The sequence below is a fragment of the Mytilus trossulus genome, chromosome 3 (assembly GCF_036588685.1).
Source record: "Mytilus trossulus isolate FHL-02 chromosome 3, PNRI_Mtr1.1.1.hap1, whole genome shotgun sequence".
NCBI lineage: Eukaryota > Metazoa > Mollusca > Bivalvia > Mytilida > Mytilidae > Mytilus > Mytilus trossulus.
In genome coordinates, this window is record NC_086375.1 from 87,133,712 (window position 1) to 87,149,547 (window position 15,836).

The window sequence follows — 15,836 nt, forward strand, 5'->3', positions numbered from 1 at the left end:
CGACAGGTAGTCACATTCATGAAAAGCGAAGGGGATTATAACTACGACTTAAGAAACATAATCGATATCATCTGTAAAACGTTTATTCCATAACGGTCAACCAACTCGTGATAGCGTCCGTAAAATATACGAAGGAACGATTTCAACTTCACATTCACAGTTTATAAATAACAAGCCAAATTTGTTTACAATACAATGACATTACGGTTGTTTATTCTATATTGATTTGACAAAACATAGTTTACAGTGTTTGATATTATGAGTTTATTATTTTATCATGTTCAAATATAATATGATGTCTAGCATTTACTTATGCTATATCACGTGCAAAGGATATTATCGGAATAAAATAAAATAGAAGGCAAAACATGCGATTTTAATGAATATATTATAAAAGTGAAAATAATGGTTGAATAATTCTATTCATATCCGGTACAATTGCACTCCTTTAAAAAATATTAAAGGCAAAATTCAATCTGGTGTCAGTCTTTGTTGGTCACTTTAAATATGCTTTGTATATGGGATTGTATACTATCAAACCTTAGGTAAACCATTAAAGTTAATCTATAATTAGGGTTAAAGTGATTTACAAATAACTGGACCATGCGGGAATATATTAAAATCTTGACCTTATGAATAATTTACTGGTCAGTTTAAAGGTCATTATGTGAAAGGAAAAAAAAGGAGGAAAGCATAGATGAAAAAAAGTAAGTCACTCAGTATATTGCTTATGTTGAAAATACAGGGGAGACTTTTCAAGTTATAGTTGCTACGACATCATGCAATTTATTTAAACAAAACAAGTCTTTTAACTTAAAATGCTGAAGACTGTTAAGACTGTTATTAATAGAGAGATGGCACTGACTGATAACTGCATGTATGTTACACAATCAAAATAAATTTAAACGTAGTGAAATATATAACGTGTATAATGACAGGACTCGGCAGTTCAACAACATGAGGCATGAAAAACCTAACAAATATATTAAAGGCATTTTTTTAGCTGGTGGCAATCTTTATTGCTCACTTTAATTCTGTTATGCTGTATGTTGAATGATATACTGTCAAACCTTAGGTCAACCATTATATAAAATCTATCAATAGAGTTCAAGTGATACACATACAAATGGACCATGCATGAATACTTCAAAATGTTGACCTCATTGATACATTTACTGGTCAGTCTAAAGGTTATTGTGTTAAAGTAGGAAGCGCCAATAAAAAAATGTAAGTAAAGACTTTTTTTTATTAAAAAGTTTCAAAGTAAACCAATAACAAAACTAATAAACAGTTCTTGTTGTAATATTTACGTCACAAGTAAAAGTAAGAAATTCACCATTTGTTTACACGTTATAGCCGAAAGCTTAAAATTATAAAAAAATGATTATTTATCGTAGTCTCGGCTTTCAAGTCCTTAATTGATACAAGGATATAAAGTATGTTGATTTTGAGGGGATCTATACTAAGTGGATACGAGTTGATGTTACTTTCAACTATTATTATATAAAATGTAAAATCACAAAATAAACTAGATTTAGGTTTGGCCTAGAATTTGTCACCTTTACAATATTAGTTTAGTTTAAACATATTTGTTTATAGTGGATTGGGAAACAAGTTTTTACAACTTATATTAATCCCTTTCCACTTTGCGGGTGCGAGTACTGCCTTGTAGCGGCATAAGCCTACTCTTTTTCGAAATCTACAAGGGTGTCTTTAACGTGCAAGAGATATGGCTCTCTCTTAACACGGGTCAGCCATTTATCGTCCCCGTCCGACGGACTATCATCGTTTCCTCAAGACCATACTCGCAAATGGTGTCAAGGGAGAGCCGAAAATTGAGTTCCTGAAATTTTCATCCCAAACGGGAATCGAACCAGGAACCTTTGTGTTAGTAGTCCGATGCACTAACCACTACACCACGGCCTTTACAATATGCACTTACATGCACAGTTAGAATTTGATTTGACTAGATTTTAATATGTTCATGTCATATGTATAAAAACATTTTTTTTAAATTGTATACAAAACACGGTTATAAGTAGTGCTGTCTAAAAAAGGACAAGTTGTTTGTCACGCTCATGTACTTCTCGACTGAAAGTAAAAATATGAAATGAATCAACATACTTTTCTGTATTAGTCAATTCGTTGATAGTTTACATTGCGGGGTGACTGTCAACGTATATTCAGGTTTAAGCCAAATTTGTACTTCGTATTACTATAAAAAAAACACCACACAGTGTAAAATAGTTTCTGGTGCTCATAAAACTGTTTAGATGATCATATTTTGAAGAATGGAGAAACAAAAGGAGGAAAATAGTGATTATGAAACAAATATCATAACCCAAGAGAAAGACAAGGATGGCGGTTGGGGATGGGTTATCGTTGCTTCTGCTTTCATGGCGCATGTGCTAGCTGACGGAATGTTATTTACACTGGGAATATTATATATAGAATTTCTTGATGAATTTAAGGAAGGAAAAGGAAAAACCGCTTGGATAACCTCCCTTATTCCAGGAACTATGCTTACAGTAGGTAAGTGTTAAAGGTTACAATGAAGTAATTATTTACATAGATGTCAACGGTAGCCTTTTTAGGTCCTGTGTTTTCACTATAAAAGATCCATTTGTTTACATGAATTAGTCTAAAAGTTAAATATTAGGAAAGCTGTGAAAATTGCAAAATTTTGTTGAACATATAGGGAATCCAATTGGTGGTATAACAGCTCAACAGTCATGCAATTGTTAAAATAGTATAAATAATGAACACCCCCTGCTTCATTTAGCGCAGACGATTTCGCCAAATCGCTCGCTATTTCTAAACCGATGCAGAACACTTATTTTTCACCATTTTTAACTTATTACCAAGACATATGCAATTTCTTTAATTTTTCCTTGTTACTTATGTTAGGGCTTTAGTTTAGTCTGACTATATATAAAATCATTGTTCCTGAAAATGACTATTATAACAAAGGCGATTTTATTGACTGTGGTATATAAGAAGGTAATCCCTTGACTCCATCTGTCTGGTATTAAACCCTTGCTAAAATCGGAAGTCCTATTTTACTACGCGGTATATTTAAATAAGAAACCCTTTCAGGACGGAATGAAACAGTCAATACAATGCAATGCACGAAAAAGAACCCTTGCACCTATTTATTAAGGAGTCCGTTTGCCTACACACAAACCCACATTTACCGGCAGTGTTAGTTTTAAAATCCCTCTCGTAATAAATTTGATACATTAATTGTCAATCAAGCCCATGACATTTATATGATTCATTCAAAATAAAACTACATAGAAAAAAATAAATTGATGAAATAATAGCGTAATCTATCATATTACATCAGGCGTGACTTTTGTTTTAGACCGGAGTAGGAAATAAGCCCTCTTAGTTCCACCAAAATTAATTTTCCTTACATATAGATCAATTTAAGCAAATGTGATAGTTTATTAATTTGCCTTTTTCTATTGAAAGGTCCAATAACCGGAGCTCTGACGAATAGATTCGGATGTCGATCAGTGTGTATATTAGGTGCTCTTATTGCTACCACTGGATTTATCATTAGCTGTTTTGCAACCAGTGTGTATTTTCTGTACTGTTCACTTGGAATTCTCACAGGTAATTGAGAAAGAAAACAAATTTTATAAACATGAGAAACATTTTAATCAATTTAAAAATGTTTCACAATTTGAAAATAGGCACGACCAAATTAGTAAGTACATAGCCTATAACTAAGGGATAAGGTGTTTTGATTTTCTAAGACAAAAGCCTGCAATGAGAGTTGAGAAAAATGTATCAAAGATACCAGGTTATACATTTGTACGCCAAGTTCGTCTTATTTAAAAAAAAAAATAGAGACGTTCGATACATAGAAACTAATAGGCCAAATAAGTACAAACTTTAAGAGCATTAAGCACCCTTTTTTCCAAAGTACAGGTAAGGTCGATTCAACCTGGTTTTATAGCTAGCTAAACCTTACACATGTATGACACGCGCATCAAAGTTTATTATATTGATGTACATTTTTTGCGCTCCATTCTAACAATGTACGCACGGACAACGCTTTTCCAACCATATGACGTTACTATAAAGTTATCAAAGGTACCAGGATTATAATTTCGTACACCAGACGCGCGTTTCGTCTACATAAGATCCATCAGTGACGCTCAAATCCAAAAAGTTATAAAGGCAAACAAGTACAAGTTAAAAAGCATTCAGGACCAAAAACTCCAAAAAGGTGTGCCAAATACGGCTAAGGTAATCTATTCATGGAATAAGAAAATCCTTATTTTTTTTCTGGAAAAAATCAAAATGTTGTAACAGGAAAATTATACAAATGAAGCATTCAAGAATTATAATTACATTTGTTCGCTATGATCATGAAAACACGATTATGAAAAACGCTATAAAACCAGGTTCATTCCACCATTTTCTGCATTTGAAAAAAATGACAAAATGCCAGTTCCAAGTCAGAATTATTACAATTGTTGTCCATTCCTTTGAAGTTTTTTATCATTTGATAAGGAACTTTCCGTTCTGAATTTTTCTCGGACTTCAGTAATTTTGTGATTTTACTTTTCACTATCAAGTTTTCTTTTATTTACTTGTGTACTATATTGTAGAAGCAGATGTCAACATGAATGTTTCAATTCATTTGAAATGAAGTTGATTAAGGGATTATGCGATATTGCAGTTAGCCAATCAGAATAACATATCATGATGAAACATACATGTAACTTAATTATTGTGTTATAATTTTAATAATAATAAAACAAGCAAATCTTTTACACTTAAAATATACATTAAATTTAACAAACTTATTCATTTTAGTATCATATTTATGTATGTTAAATCCACCCATAAAGGATTAAAAGATTTTAAGTGCTGGGACCGAATAGATTAACATTTACTTTGACGTAGAATCGCGCGTTTGATGAACATCAGTCGGTTATAATGTAAACGTCACACAGGTAGTGATGTTAAATAATTTTGTCGTTTAAAGTATGAAAATAATGGTACATTTGTACATGTTGGTGAATCTCTCTTTTAAATGTAACCAAGTCGGGTCGTTAATAAATAGACTAAACACTGGTAATCATGATGATACAAGTCTAAAATTAAAGTTGAATCATTTTAAATATCTATAACTACTCTACGAGACTTTATTTTTTTACATATTGTAATATAGACAATGTACAGGTGTCAAAATCGGCTCACACTTTCAAAAACTTAATATCGTATACTCATCTTTATCATTAAAAAACAAGTATTCATGTGACTTGCATCAAATAAAGCAGGCATTTTATATTTTGTATTAATGGTTGAAGGTTGTATGGTGAACTAAAAGTGCTGTTTTCATAGTCATTTAAACTCTGTGTGAATAGTTGCATCATTGCCAATCATACCACACTTGTACAATTTTTATGTTTAATATATTGAGAAGTGAAGAAGGAATTCTTTATTTAAAAAAGTACAAAGATATACATGGTCCGAGTACACAGTTATTTCGTAGTGCATTTCTTTTAGACAATAAATGAAAATTAAAAAAATCCCACCTGCGCTTTCTCAATAATATTTTACAGTGTGTTGTACTACTTTTGGGACAAATTATATCAAAATTATAGAAAACTTCATCAGCTCTAACTCAAAATATGGACAATGTTATGTTAAGGGGGTCTTGAAATCTTTTGACAGCATCCGAAGTGCTAATTTTTGACCTTTTTCAGCTGGACCTAATCACTACTTTACATTAATATTTATGACCGAATTTTTTTTTAAAAGTGTCATTTCACCCCTCTACTTGCTATATGAGCAATAAAACATGGAGAAATATCTTTGGAAGGGGTATAACAAACATTGACAAGTAACACACTGTCCACACTAAGGACTATATTCGTGGACAACGAAAATCAAAAGACGATAACTGTGTTCTCGGACCACATGTTTCTTTAAATTCTTCGTTTAAAAGTGTAAAACAATATAGAATATTACTTTCAGGTATTGGATTTGGTGGTATATTTTTATCCACATTAGTATGTGTGGGACAACATTTTGAAAAGAGACGATCTTTTGCTCTTGGTATATCTGTAAGTGGTTCAGGAGTAGGAACATTTGTATTTGCTCCAGTTGTGCGCATTCTGATAGACGAATATGGTTGGAGAGGTGCTATTCTATTGGAAGCAGGGTTCATACTGAACATAGTTTTGTGTGGAGCTTTCTTTCGACCGGTTCAAAACAAGATTAATAAAACGGATGAAGAGTATGTGATCAGGAAGGAAGCAATTTATCTATCAAGTTTAGAAGATAAACCGATCACAAATAAGCAAATAACTAAGATTGAGAAAAATGAGAATGAAGGGTTACAAGCATCACAGAAAGAATCAGGAACATCACCAGACTCTTCTGACAGTACTGTTGCAAGCTGCTTTTCTAGACATTTTGACTTTGGTTTATTAACAAACCCGATATTTACCATATTTGTTGTGTCGAATTACTTCACAGCCCTTGGATTTAATACTCCATATGTGTATTTACCGGACAGAGCTGAGGAAAAAGGTATGAGCCAATTTGACAGTGCATTTCTGCTTTCAATTATTGGCATTTCAAATACATTTGGACGTATTATTTTTGGATGGATAGCAGATCAAAAGTGTGTAAATCGGCTTTTGCTTTACAGCATGTCGCTGATTATTTGTGGAACTGCTAATGTGTTGAATCCACTAAACGATAGTAATATATATCTGATGATGTACTCAGCTGTTTATGGAACGTTTATTGGTAAGTAGTTTTTCTCTCCTTTACGTCTTTTGAAATGAATTTTAAATCGCAACTTTTAAAATATTTCATTATGAAAACCGATGCTTCTCGATAATCAAGTATCGATGTTGGCCGATAATTTAACGAATGCCGTTAACGATGAAAATATATTTTTTGTATAAAGCGATAGAATGTTATTTCGTTTGAAGCGTGCTAAATGTATAACCATGTATTTGTATCAGACCATATGAGTATTTGGACCATACTTGTAAGATCTGGACCGTTAACATAGTTTTGCAAAATACGTATACTGTCTGACTTATTTTAAGAAGTTGGTCAAGTTTATTTGAGACAAATTTATATAACAGTCTTTTATTTACAGACCAACATAACTGAAATCTAGAATTGATATTAAAAAATCAATTGGAAATGTAATAATAACTAAATGATTCACTTATTTTAAAAAGTCATCTATTTAGCTCCTGTATTTAGCAGTAATACATTGAAATTAAGAAATTGAAGTTATTTGAAGTAAACAGAATGTTAGAAAAAATGTTTTGAGATGGTATTTAGGAGCATCACTATTAAACCCGCCAAATATATTGGATAGACATTACATTGCATTATAAAAAAAGATCTATTGAAAATAAACTAAGAAAATTAGATCAAAACGTGTCGAAAACTAATGCAAAGATTGAAAAAAGAAAGCTTTGTTTCTCTAAGAGTACCAAATCATAGGCTCTTCACCGATTATTATGTAGGGTAATATTATTTGTAAAGATTAAAATTTATACAAACTTTGAAGTGCATTTGGCATATAAAAGTCTTATACTATGGCTATGGGAGATGTTGAACTTATATGGTCCAATTCGTACTAGACCGTATGAGTATACTCATATATGGTCAGACCATACACATATAACCGGACCGTACGTGTACATCCCAAATACTTATATGGTATGGCACATATGCATTTTAATATTCTTTTTAAATAGTTTAATCGGGTCTTATTACTGAAATCCTGATATTTATATTTGTTTTTCTCGTAACCGTACCATGTAATAATTTTGTTTCTCAGCAGAATTCTTAGAATTTTTGTTAAAAGCCAAAGTATAGTAATTAAATACCAATCAACTAGCAGCAGATTTGTTGGGGATGAGGGGGCGTCCCACCATCAAAATTATATATTTGATTGTAGATTCTTTTCCTTTTAAACAAGAATTTGCTTTGTTGATTATAACTGTTTACACGCATCTATTCCAAATTAATCTGAGTTGAACAACGTTATTAAGAATTGCATATAAACGACAATATACCTTTCACTATATAATTGGGACAAAAGATACAACAAATATATTTAAACTTTAAAACACATTGACTATGTCATGGAAATAAAATATCAACAAAAAGCAAACGGTACCCAAAATGCAAAAAAAAACCAACACAAAATCGGGAGTATTCGTAGTTGTTCCGTCAGGGTTAGAAGATCCTGCTCCATCGTTTGAGGATGTCTTTTTGCTCAAATGAGCTGATATAAAACCATGACATATCAAACAAAGAGATGTCAAACATACTCTTATATTTCTATACACTATTTAGAATATTTAACTATGTATATCGATCACAATTTTTGAGTTTATACTAAAAATAAACCACAATTTTAAGTTTTTTTCTCAATTAAAAGATATTTGATTTCTATATTAATACAGGTGTGTTCGTAAGTTTAAATACTGTGATACTGGTTGACCTACTGGGATCAAAACGTTTAGACAAAGCATTAGGACTACTTATGATGTTCCAGGGATTTGGTACACTCATAGGTCCACCTATATGTGGTAAGTTTTATAAGATATCAAAAAGAGGCTGGAGATAATAAGGTCCAAATCAAGACTCATAAGTCGATGAAAAACTGTTAACTCCGTAGCAAACTCACGAAAAGATACACCTTACCACAACACACTACATAGAAAACTAAAGACTTACCAACAAAATCCCCACTTATAACAGAGTTGAACTCGCGACACCGAAAGGTCAGAAGATAATGTTTTACATGATACTCCTTAAAAGTACATGTTAAATGTAAAATTATATCAAAGATTATACATCTCACAACAGCGGATTAATAATTTAATCTTATCGTATTGGAAAACATAAAAAAAAAACAATTTAAATTCATCGCTCATGTAAATCGTTTATCACTAGACTGAATATGTTATTAAAAAAGGCAACCTAGACATTGACCATTATAAAAAAAAAACCAAAAAAAACCAACAAAGCTAATAAATATTAATTTAATGATTTAAGGTAATAAAACAAAAAAAAACTAATGCAAAACGTTACGGCTATTTTAACACTGATTTCGGTCTAAACGTTTATTTGTGAAACGGCTCGAAATAAAAAAACCTTTTGAGGCCCATCAACGACGTTCAAGAAAATTTATAGACCTTAAATAGGTCAATCAACGAGATTCAAGAGAATTGATAGAATATAAGGGTAAATTCATGTCCTTCCAAGATAGTGATAGAATATAACGGTCAATCCATGTCTTTCAAGAGAAATAATAGAATATAAGGGTCAATCAATTTTCTTCCAAGAGAATCAATCAAATATAAGGGTCAATCCTTTGTCATGTGTACTATTGATTGTCTGTTTTTTTTTTCATTTTTAGCCAAGGCGTTGTCAGTCTGAAGTTCTGCTCGTCTCTAAATATTAAAGCTTGATAGTTATCTTTTTATTTGAAAGAATTTATATGATGTATACAAATGTTAATAAATTAATAAATAAGTAAGGTATTCAGGGTCGGCATGGTATACAAATAAGGACCTAACATACGCTCTATTAATCATACAACCGACATATACTTTTTTTTATTTCAGGGTGGCTATATGATGGCACTGGTAGTTACAGCATTCCTTTCTATTTTGTTGGTGGTCTGGTTATATTTAGCGGAGTCGTGTTATGTTTTATACCTCTTTACAGAAGAAATAAAACAAAGAATCTATATGGCATAAGCAGAGAATAAGGACACATTTGATGTCATAAAAGTGAAAGGCATGTTTATCTATTGTCTCTATGAGACATACGGATTAAGTTTTGCAATATATTTTGTTTAAGTGTTCCAAATCTCTGTTTTGACAATCCATACGCATGTGTTAAATAATAAATCAAATTAAAAAATCACGTGATCTTGTTATTCACACAAGACAGAGAGCAATTTTGATGCCCCCGAAACTATAAGTAAGGGAGATATTGTTGTATCTCAGTCCGTCTGTCTTTCCGTTTGTTCATTCTTTTGTCAGTTCCGTTATAGGTTTATAGTTATTTCCATATATTTCCTGCATGCAGTTTGAATGCTAAGAAGTTTTCACTTTGTTGGCTCTTTGTACACATTTTAAAAGTTTTCATGTGGTCCCGGTTTAGATTCTTATCAATGTTTGTTCAAATGGGACGTATTTGACTTTGTCATCTTTGACATATAAACGGTGCATTTACTTATTACTCAAATTTCCTCCTACAGTTTGAATGATCGGATTGTTTCACTTTGCTGGCTGTTTGCACATATCTTGGACATATGCACGTACGTAGCCAGAGTTTTGATTTTTATCAATATTTCTACTTTTGGGAGATAGTTGAACTTTGTATTTTTTCGAAGTATACTTGCAAACGAAGTGCAAAGGTTTTCCTGATCACTAATTATACAGTGAATCAAAGACTAATGTGATAGTCAAAACATCTGTAAAAGTAGCCCTACTCTGGCACAATTTGTGCTTTAGATGTCAATAGATATAGGAAGATGTGGTGTTAGTGCCAATGAGACAACTCTCCATCCAAATAATAATTTAAGAAAAGTAAATAATTATAGATCAATGTACGGCCTTCAACACAGAGCCTTGGGTCACACCGAACAACAAGCTATAAAGGGTCCAAAAATTACTAGTGCAAAATCATTCAAACGGGAAAACCGACGGTCATATCTATATAAAAAGCGAGAAACGAGAAACACGTATAAATTACATGTAAAACGCGTTCTATTTGAAAAAGAGAATATCTATTTTATTCTCTTTTTAGTGTGGTTTCAAATTCGGTAAACAAAAAGATTGTCAACGATTATTGTAAAAAACATATTTATTTGAAGAAGGCAAGGCGATTCAGTTGCTAAAAATTAGTGAAAATGTATCCAGAATTACACCTGATGTTAACTTTATATTCATGCAGCAACAAAGAATGATGTAAGTCCTTGCTATAACATACATAAAAATGTTAACACTGAAATTATTCCTCATCTATGATCATAATGAATTTAAAAAAAATGAAAATGGGGAAATATCCCCGGAATAAAAAGACCTTTAGACTGGGGAAATATCTCCAGAAAAAATGATCTTCAGACTGGGGAAATATCCCCACTTTTCTTAAGATATAATTATAATTTTAAGACGTGTGTGTTAGTAACTGTAATTAACATCATGAATACAGTGGGGAAATATCCCCAAATTAAATATGACTTTCAATATGGTGATAAAAGAATACGAAATGGGGAAATTTCCCCATTAAATTACAAGTAGTGGAAAAACATCCATACAGGAAGACAACACATACGTGAACACTAAACAATATTGGGGAAATTGCCCCACATGAAAATTATCTTTAAAACAGGCTGTGTAATTGGTCATTTTCTATGTCGAAGAAATAAACAATAAACACGGAATGGGGAAATGTCCCCATTATGTGTATTTATCCATTTCTACAGCATTTTGCAAAGATTTACTTTCCGTCTAAAAACGCCAATCTTGAATATAAAAATGACGAACATTTATAAGGTGAAGCTTGGAAAAGCAGTGTGATTCTCAATGCACCTTTCGACTGAGTTTTCTTTTTTATTGCAAGCAAGTCAAGCTAGTGAAAATACTGCTTTAAATCATTTTGCAAAGTTAGATACCGAGCCTTAGATTTGAAGGTCATAATTAACACTAGCTAAATAAATGTACATGTACAAGACTTTAAATGACTTTGAAACATTCAAATACGAAATAAAAGATGAATCTCGGTGATTATGGTGGCTTATATAAGCGGGAAATAAATATGCATATTCAGGACAAGAACAAGTTAATGTAACATGAAAAATAACTTTTCACTTGAACCACACGCTGAGTCGGATTTTTAACAAGCTAATTCATAAAGGAGGAGTAAAAGATACCAGAGGGACATTCAAACTCATAAATCGATACTAAACTAACGCCATGGCTACAAAAAAAAGACAAGCAATAGTGAAGAAGAAACGTCAAAGAAATTAAAACCTACAAGCAACACGAATCCCACCAAAAGCCAGGGATGATCTCAGCAACTCCGAAAGGGAAGAAAATACTGCTTCACATGTGACAACCGTCATGTTGTTCATAAGATAACAGTCCACCGAAACGGACATAGCATTATCACTTCGAGCCAATCAATCCTTTGGTCAAACTCCTTCATGCTGCGTGCAAAGTGGAGAAGCAACACATACAATTTCTAAAGTCTCTGTTTTCAACCAGCCGGGTTCTAACCTACGACCTCTCACACTCGGGGTGATCACGCTACCACGTATTCGTGTATTCATCAAATTAAAGGAAAGTAAACGAGATAGAAATCAATGTTTTTTTTAAAGAAAACATAATTACAAACTGTTTAATGTCAGTTCAGCACAAACAGAAAATTTAAATTCTTGAAAATTACATATTAAAGCATGCACAATATTTTGAATAAAACATAATTGTTCTGTTGCTGTTGAAACCATATGTTGTTCAACTTCTAGGTAAAATAGCCACAACAAATATCATGATAACTCATGTATAAAACAAATCAAATCAAAAATGAAAATGAGTTCTATTAGTTCCTGTATTATAGAATAAAATATCTGTTTCTTTTGACATATATAGCCATATGCATTTGAGCTATTATATATGGTGCGTCTAGTTAGCATGTTCTTCTTATTTCCTGGAAATACAAAAAAAACAACAAAAAAACAATTGATTTCGACCTTAAATGTTGTTGATTGATGATCAAAGAAAAACAAATAAATATTATAAAGTAGTCAATTTCCGATTTCAAGTTGAGTTTACTAATAAAAAGTCCAGATGTTTTGCTCAAATGAAAAATATTTAATTTGAAAAGAAGAAAAATATTTATTTTCCTCAGTAATATTAGCAAGCAAAGACAACGCGTGTGACCTAACTTATTAAAAAATACTTTGAAATCAGTTGAACTAAAAGAATTATATAAGCAATATATCATATGCCAACTCCTCCTATGAATATTTTGAATATTCAAACAAACTAAAATATGTCCGTTTTTTTGCAATAGCAAACAGTGATAATGATTGCCACCGGTATCGGCATCGAACAAAATCGTCATTGTCCCTCCAACATTCCAAATGACACTGTAACAAGAACTGTACAATAGCGTACCTTTTTTGCCTTTCTTCTGCTTTTTCAATTCAGGTCTGGTTTTGACTTATTCACTTTGTTTTCTTTTTCTTTTCTGGGTAATCTGTATCTATGATTAAAAAAATACTAATGTTCTACTAGTATATAACAGTAAGTTATAAAATTCCCTTGATTTATGATGTAAACATACAGACATAGTATTGTCTATGAACTATAAATGAAATTGTAGAAGGAAAATGATGTATTAAACAAATAAAGTCACACTATTCCCTTCGATGAAAACCTTGCAAGATCTTGCAATAATGTCTGTGTTTTTGTGTCGTCCAGGCAAAAATATTAAAACTACAAAGAAAGTACGAAATAAAATAAAATCTTTGTACATGTATGTTATAGTCCAGACACACATATTAAAACTAAAATGAAAATAAATAATAGAATAAAAACATTGGAATCGGAATATAATTTGTGTGTCAACTGAAGACTTTAAATTGACAGCGGAGAAAGGGGACTTTGTGGACGAGGTCAGAATCGTTGATGATTATTTAGTTCTTACCTCGTGTTTTTTAAGCTCTTGATTTACCGTGTCCTCTATTTCCTTTGGTGGGTTGTTATCATCCGAACAGTCTGGTGTCGCTCTAATTTTCGGTAATTTATCAAAGTACTGCCTTTTGTATGATTTTACTTTTCATATTCATAAATTGATTATCATCTCTTAATTTCTTTATGTAGTTAACCCGGCTCTTCCACCAATTAAATTGGTGATGTTCTATTTGATCCGTGAAGAGACATTTCCAGTCAATAATTCCACTTTCAATTTTTTCGATAGATATTTTGTCAAAAACTGGCGTGGAGACTTTTGGTACACCCTTTAGCAATTCTACTTCACCTTTCTCGTTAAACATGAACATTCCACTTGTTGAAATCTTCCAATGCCAAGCATGATTGGATTTGTAACACAATTTAAGCTTATTAGATACTTCAGCCATTGTAAAGTTATAATGTAATGGCTTGGTATGTTTCCGTACATCAGCAATAAATGGTTCAAGCCAGTTCCTAATGTTGTATTGCCAAATTAAATTGCTTGGATTTGGTAATAGATCAAAAAGCTCAGGGATTGTTTCTGTGTCATTTCGATTGAGGGAATCTGCTATTTTGCTGAAATCGGCGTCAATATCCTCATGTGTATGCCCAACATACAGAAAAGAAAGGTGAACCTGCCAAAAAAAAAAAAATATTTTCAAAAATAAATTCTATCAAATTTTATATTGATTTGCACTTTAAATTGTCCGCATAACGATTCTTGTACATTCTTTTGCTTATTGTTTTGACATTTCTCTGACGCAATATTCCGACAGTCATGATAGTGGATGTATGTGGAGTATTTATATATATAACACTTGATAAATATCATGAATTCAGTTGGTCTGAAAATACGACGGGTGTCCCTTGAGGAGCTGTTAACCGAGTTTTCCGGTGGTACTGCAGTTACTTTATATTTTTAGGTAATGGTTTGTCATAGTTGTTTTACTGTTGAATATTAAGATGATTTATCCTAATTGACTTTTCATTATGATTCTCCGTCGGTATATTTTCTCGGTTTATTATATCTTATTCATCATGTCCATTTGGATACAGTTATTCATGTTAATACATAATGATACGACCCTTATAAAAATGGTAGGAGGAATCTTCGCTCAATTCAGTAGAAAACAAGAATGTGTCCACAGTACACGGATGCCCCACTCGCACTATCATTTTCTATGTTTAGTGGACAGTGAAATTGGAATAAATTCTCTAACTTGGCATTAAAATTAGAATGATCTTATCAAAGGGAACATGTATACTAAGTTTCATGTTGATTGGACTTCAACTTCATCAAAAACTACCTTGACCAAAAACTTTAACCTGAAGCGGGACAGACGGACGAACAGACGGACGGACGGACGGACGGACGGACGGACGGACGGACGGACGGACGGACGGACGAACAGACGAACGGACGCACAGACCAGAAAACATAATGCCCCTCTACTATCGTAGGTGGGGCATAAAAATATGTGTGTTCATTGTCATGATTGTATTCCCTGGATTTTTTTTAGATAGGAATTATATTATCTAACAGTAGTATGATTACTGTAGGCTATAAGATATCAAATGTCTACCTCTTGAAATACTTTCATGTGCACCAGTAACTCGCAAAAAACGATAAAACATATTTATTTTTGTTTTCCCGCCAGCAGTTGTCGGCTTGAATATACAATACTGGAGGCAACGTTCCACCCTGCAAAAATTACAATTCAAACTTTAAAACATGTTATTTTATTTATCTTGCTCATTCATTACCTGATGTGTCAAAACAGGAGTTTGTTGTCCACTAAATAGCTGTAGCTGACTAAAATAATTGCAAGTAGCGCTTGTATATATATAATACTGTTTTAGCAGCCAAGTACAGTATGTCCAATGAACATACACACCAATATGTGTTATTCCTCCCTTACCGTGTTGCTTTTAGTTGTTTTGTCATCGTAGTTGCAATGTTTCCCCCTTTCTTGATGTGGTATGGTATATGCTATATTTGTGACATAACTGAATCAATCTTCGATATTATGAAAAGACATATATTGGTTGAAATCCATATTGCTTTTTGAATATCAAGATACA

The 15,836-nt window shown here is 32.2% G+C and overlaps 1 protein-coding gene and 1 long non-coding RNA gene across 3 annotated transcripts; one reads left to right on the forward strand and one right to left on the reverse strand.

Moving 5' to 3' along the window:
- The first annotated feature begins 606 nt into the window (after positions 1 to 606).
- On the forward strand, positions 607 to 9,894 carry LOC134709814 (monocarboxylate transporter 12-like). 2 transcript variants are annotated; one of them, XM_063569952.1, is made up of 7 exons: positions 668 to 707; positions 1,105 to 1,227; positions 2,291 to 2,532; positions 3,475 to 3,618; positions 5,998 to 6,777; positions 8,466 to 8,591; positions 9,633 to 9,894. In XM_063569952.1, exons 3-7 carry the CDS (start codon positions 2,292 to 2,294, stop codon positions 9,776 to 9,778), a joined length of 1,437 nt encoding a protein of 478 aa, XP_063426022.1. In that variant the 5' UTR covers positions 668 to 707; positions 1,105 to 1,227; position 2,291; the 3' UTR covers positions 9,779 to 9,894. The 2 variants fall into 2 exon arrangements, with proteins under 2 accessions (XP_063426023.1, XP_063426022.1); XM_063569953.1 differs by lacking the exon at positions 1,105 to 1,227 and having other exon boundaries at positions 607 to 707.
- A 3,301-nt stretch (positions 9,895 to 13,195) lies between these two features.
- Positions 13,196 to 15,508, reverse strand: LOC134709815 (uncharacterized). The gene is made up of 3 exons (XR_010106054.1): positions 15,338 to 15,508; positions 13,729 to 14,389; positions 13,196 to 13,284 (listed from the first exon to the last, which is right to left on the reverse strand). It is a non-coding gene; the product is annotated as an uncharacterized LOC134709815 (long non-coding RNA).
- Positions 15,509 to 15,836: the final 328 nt, after the last annotated feature.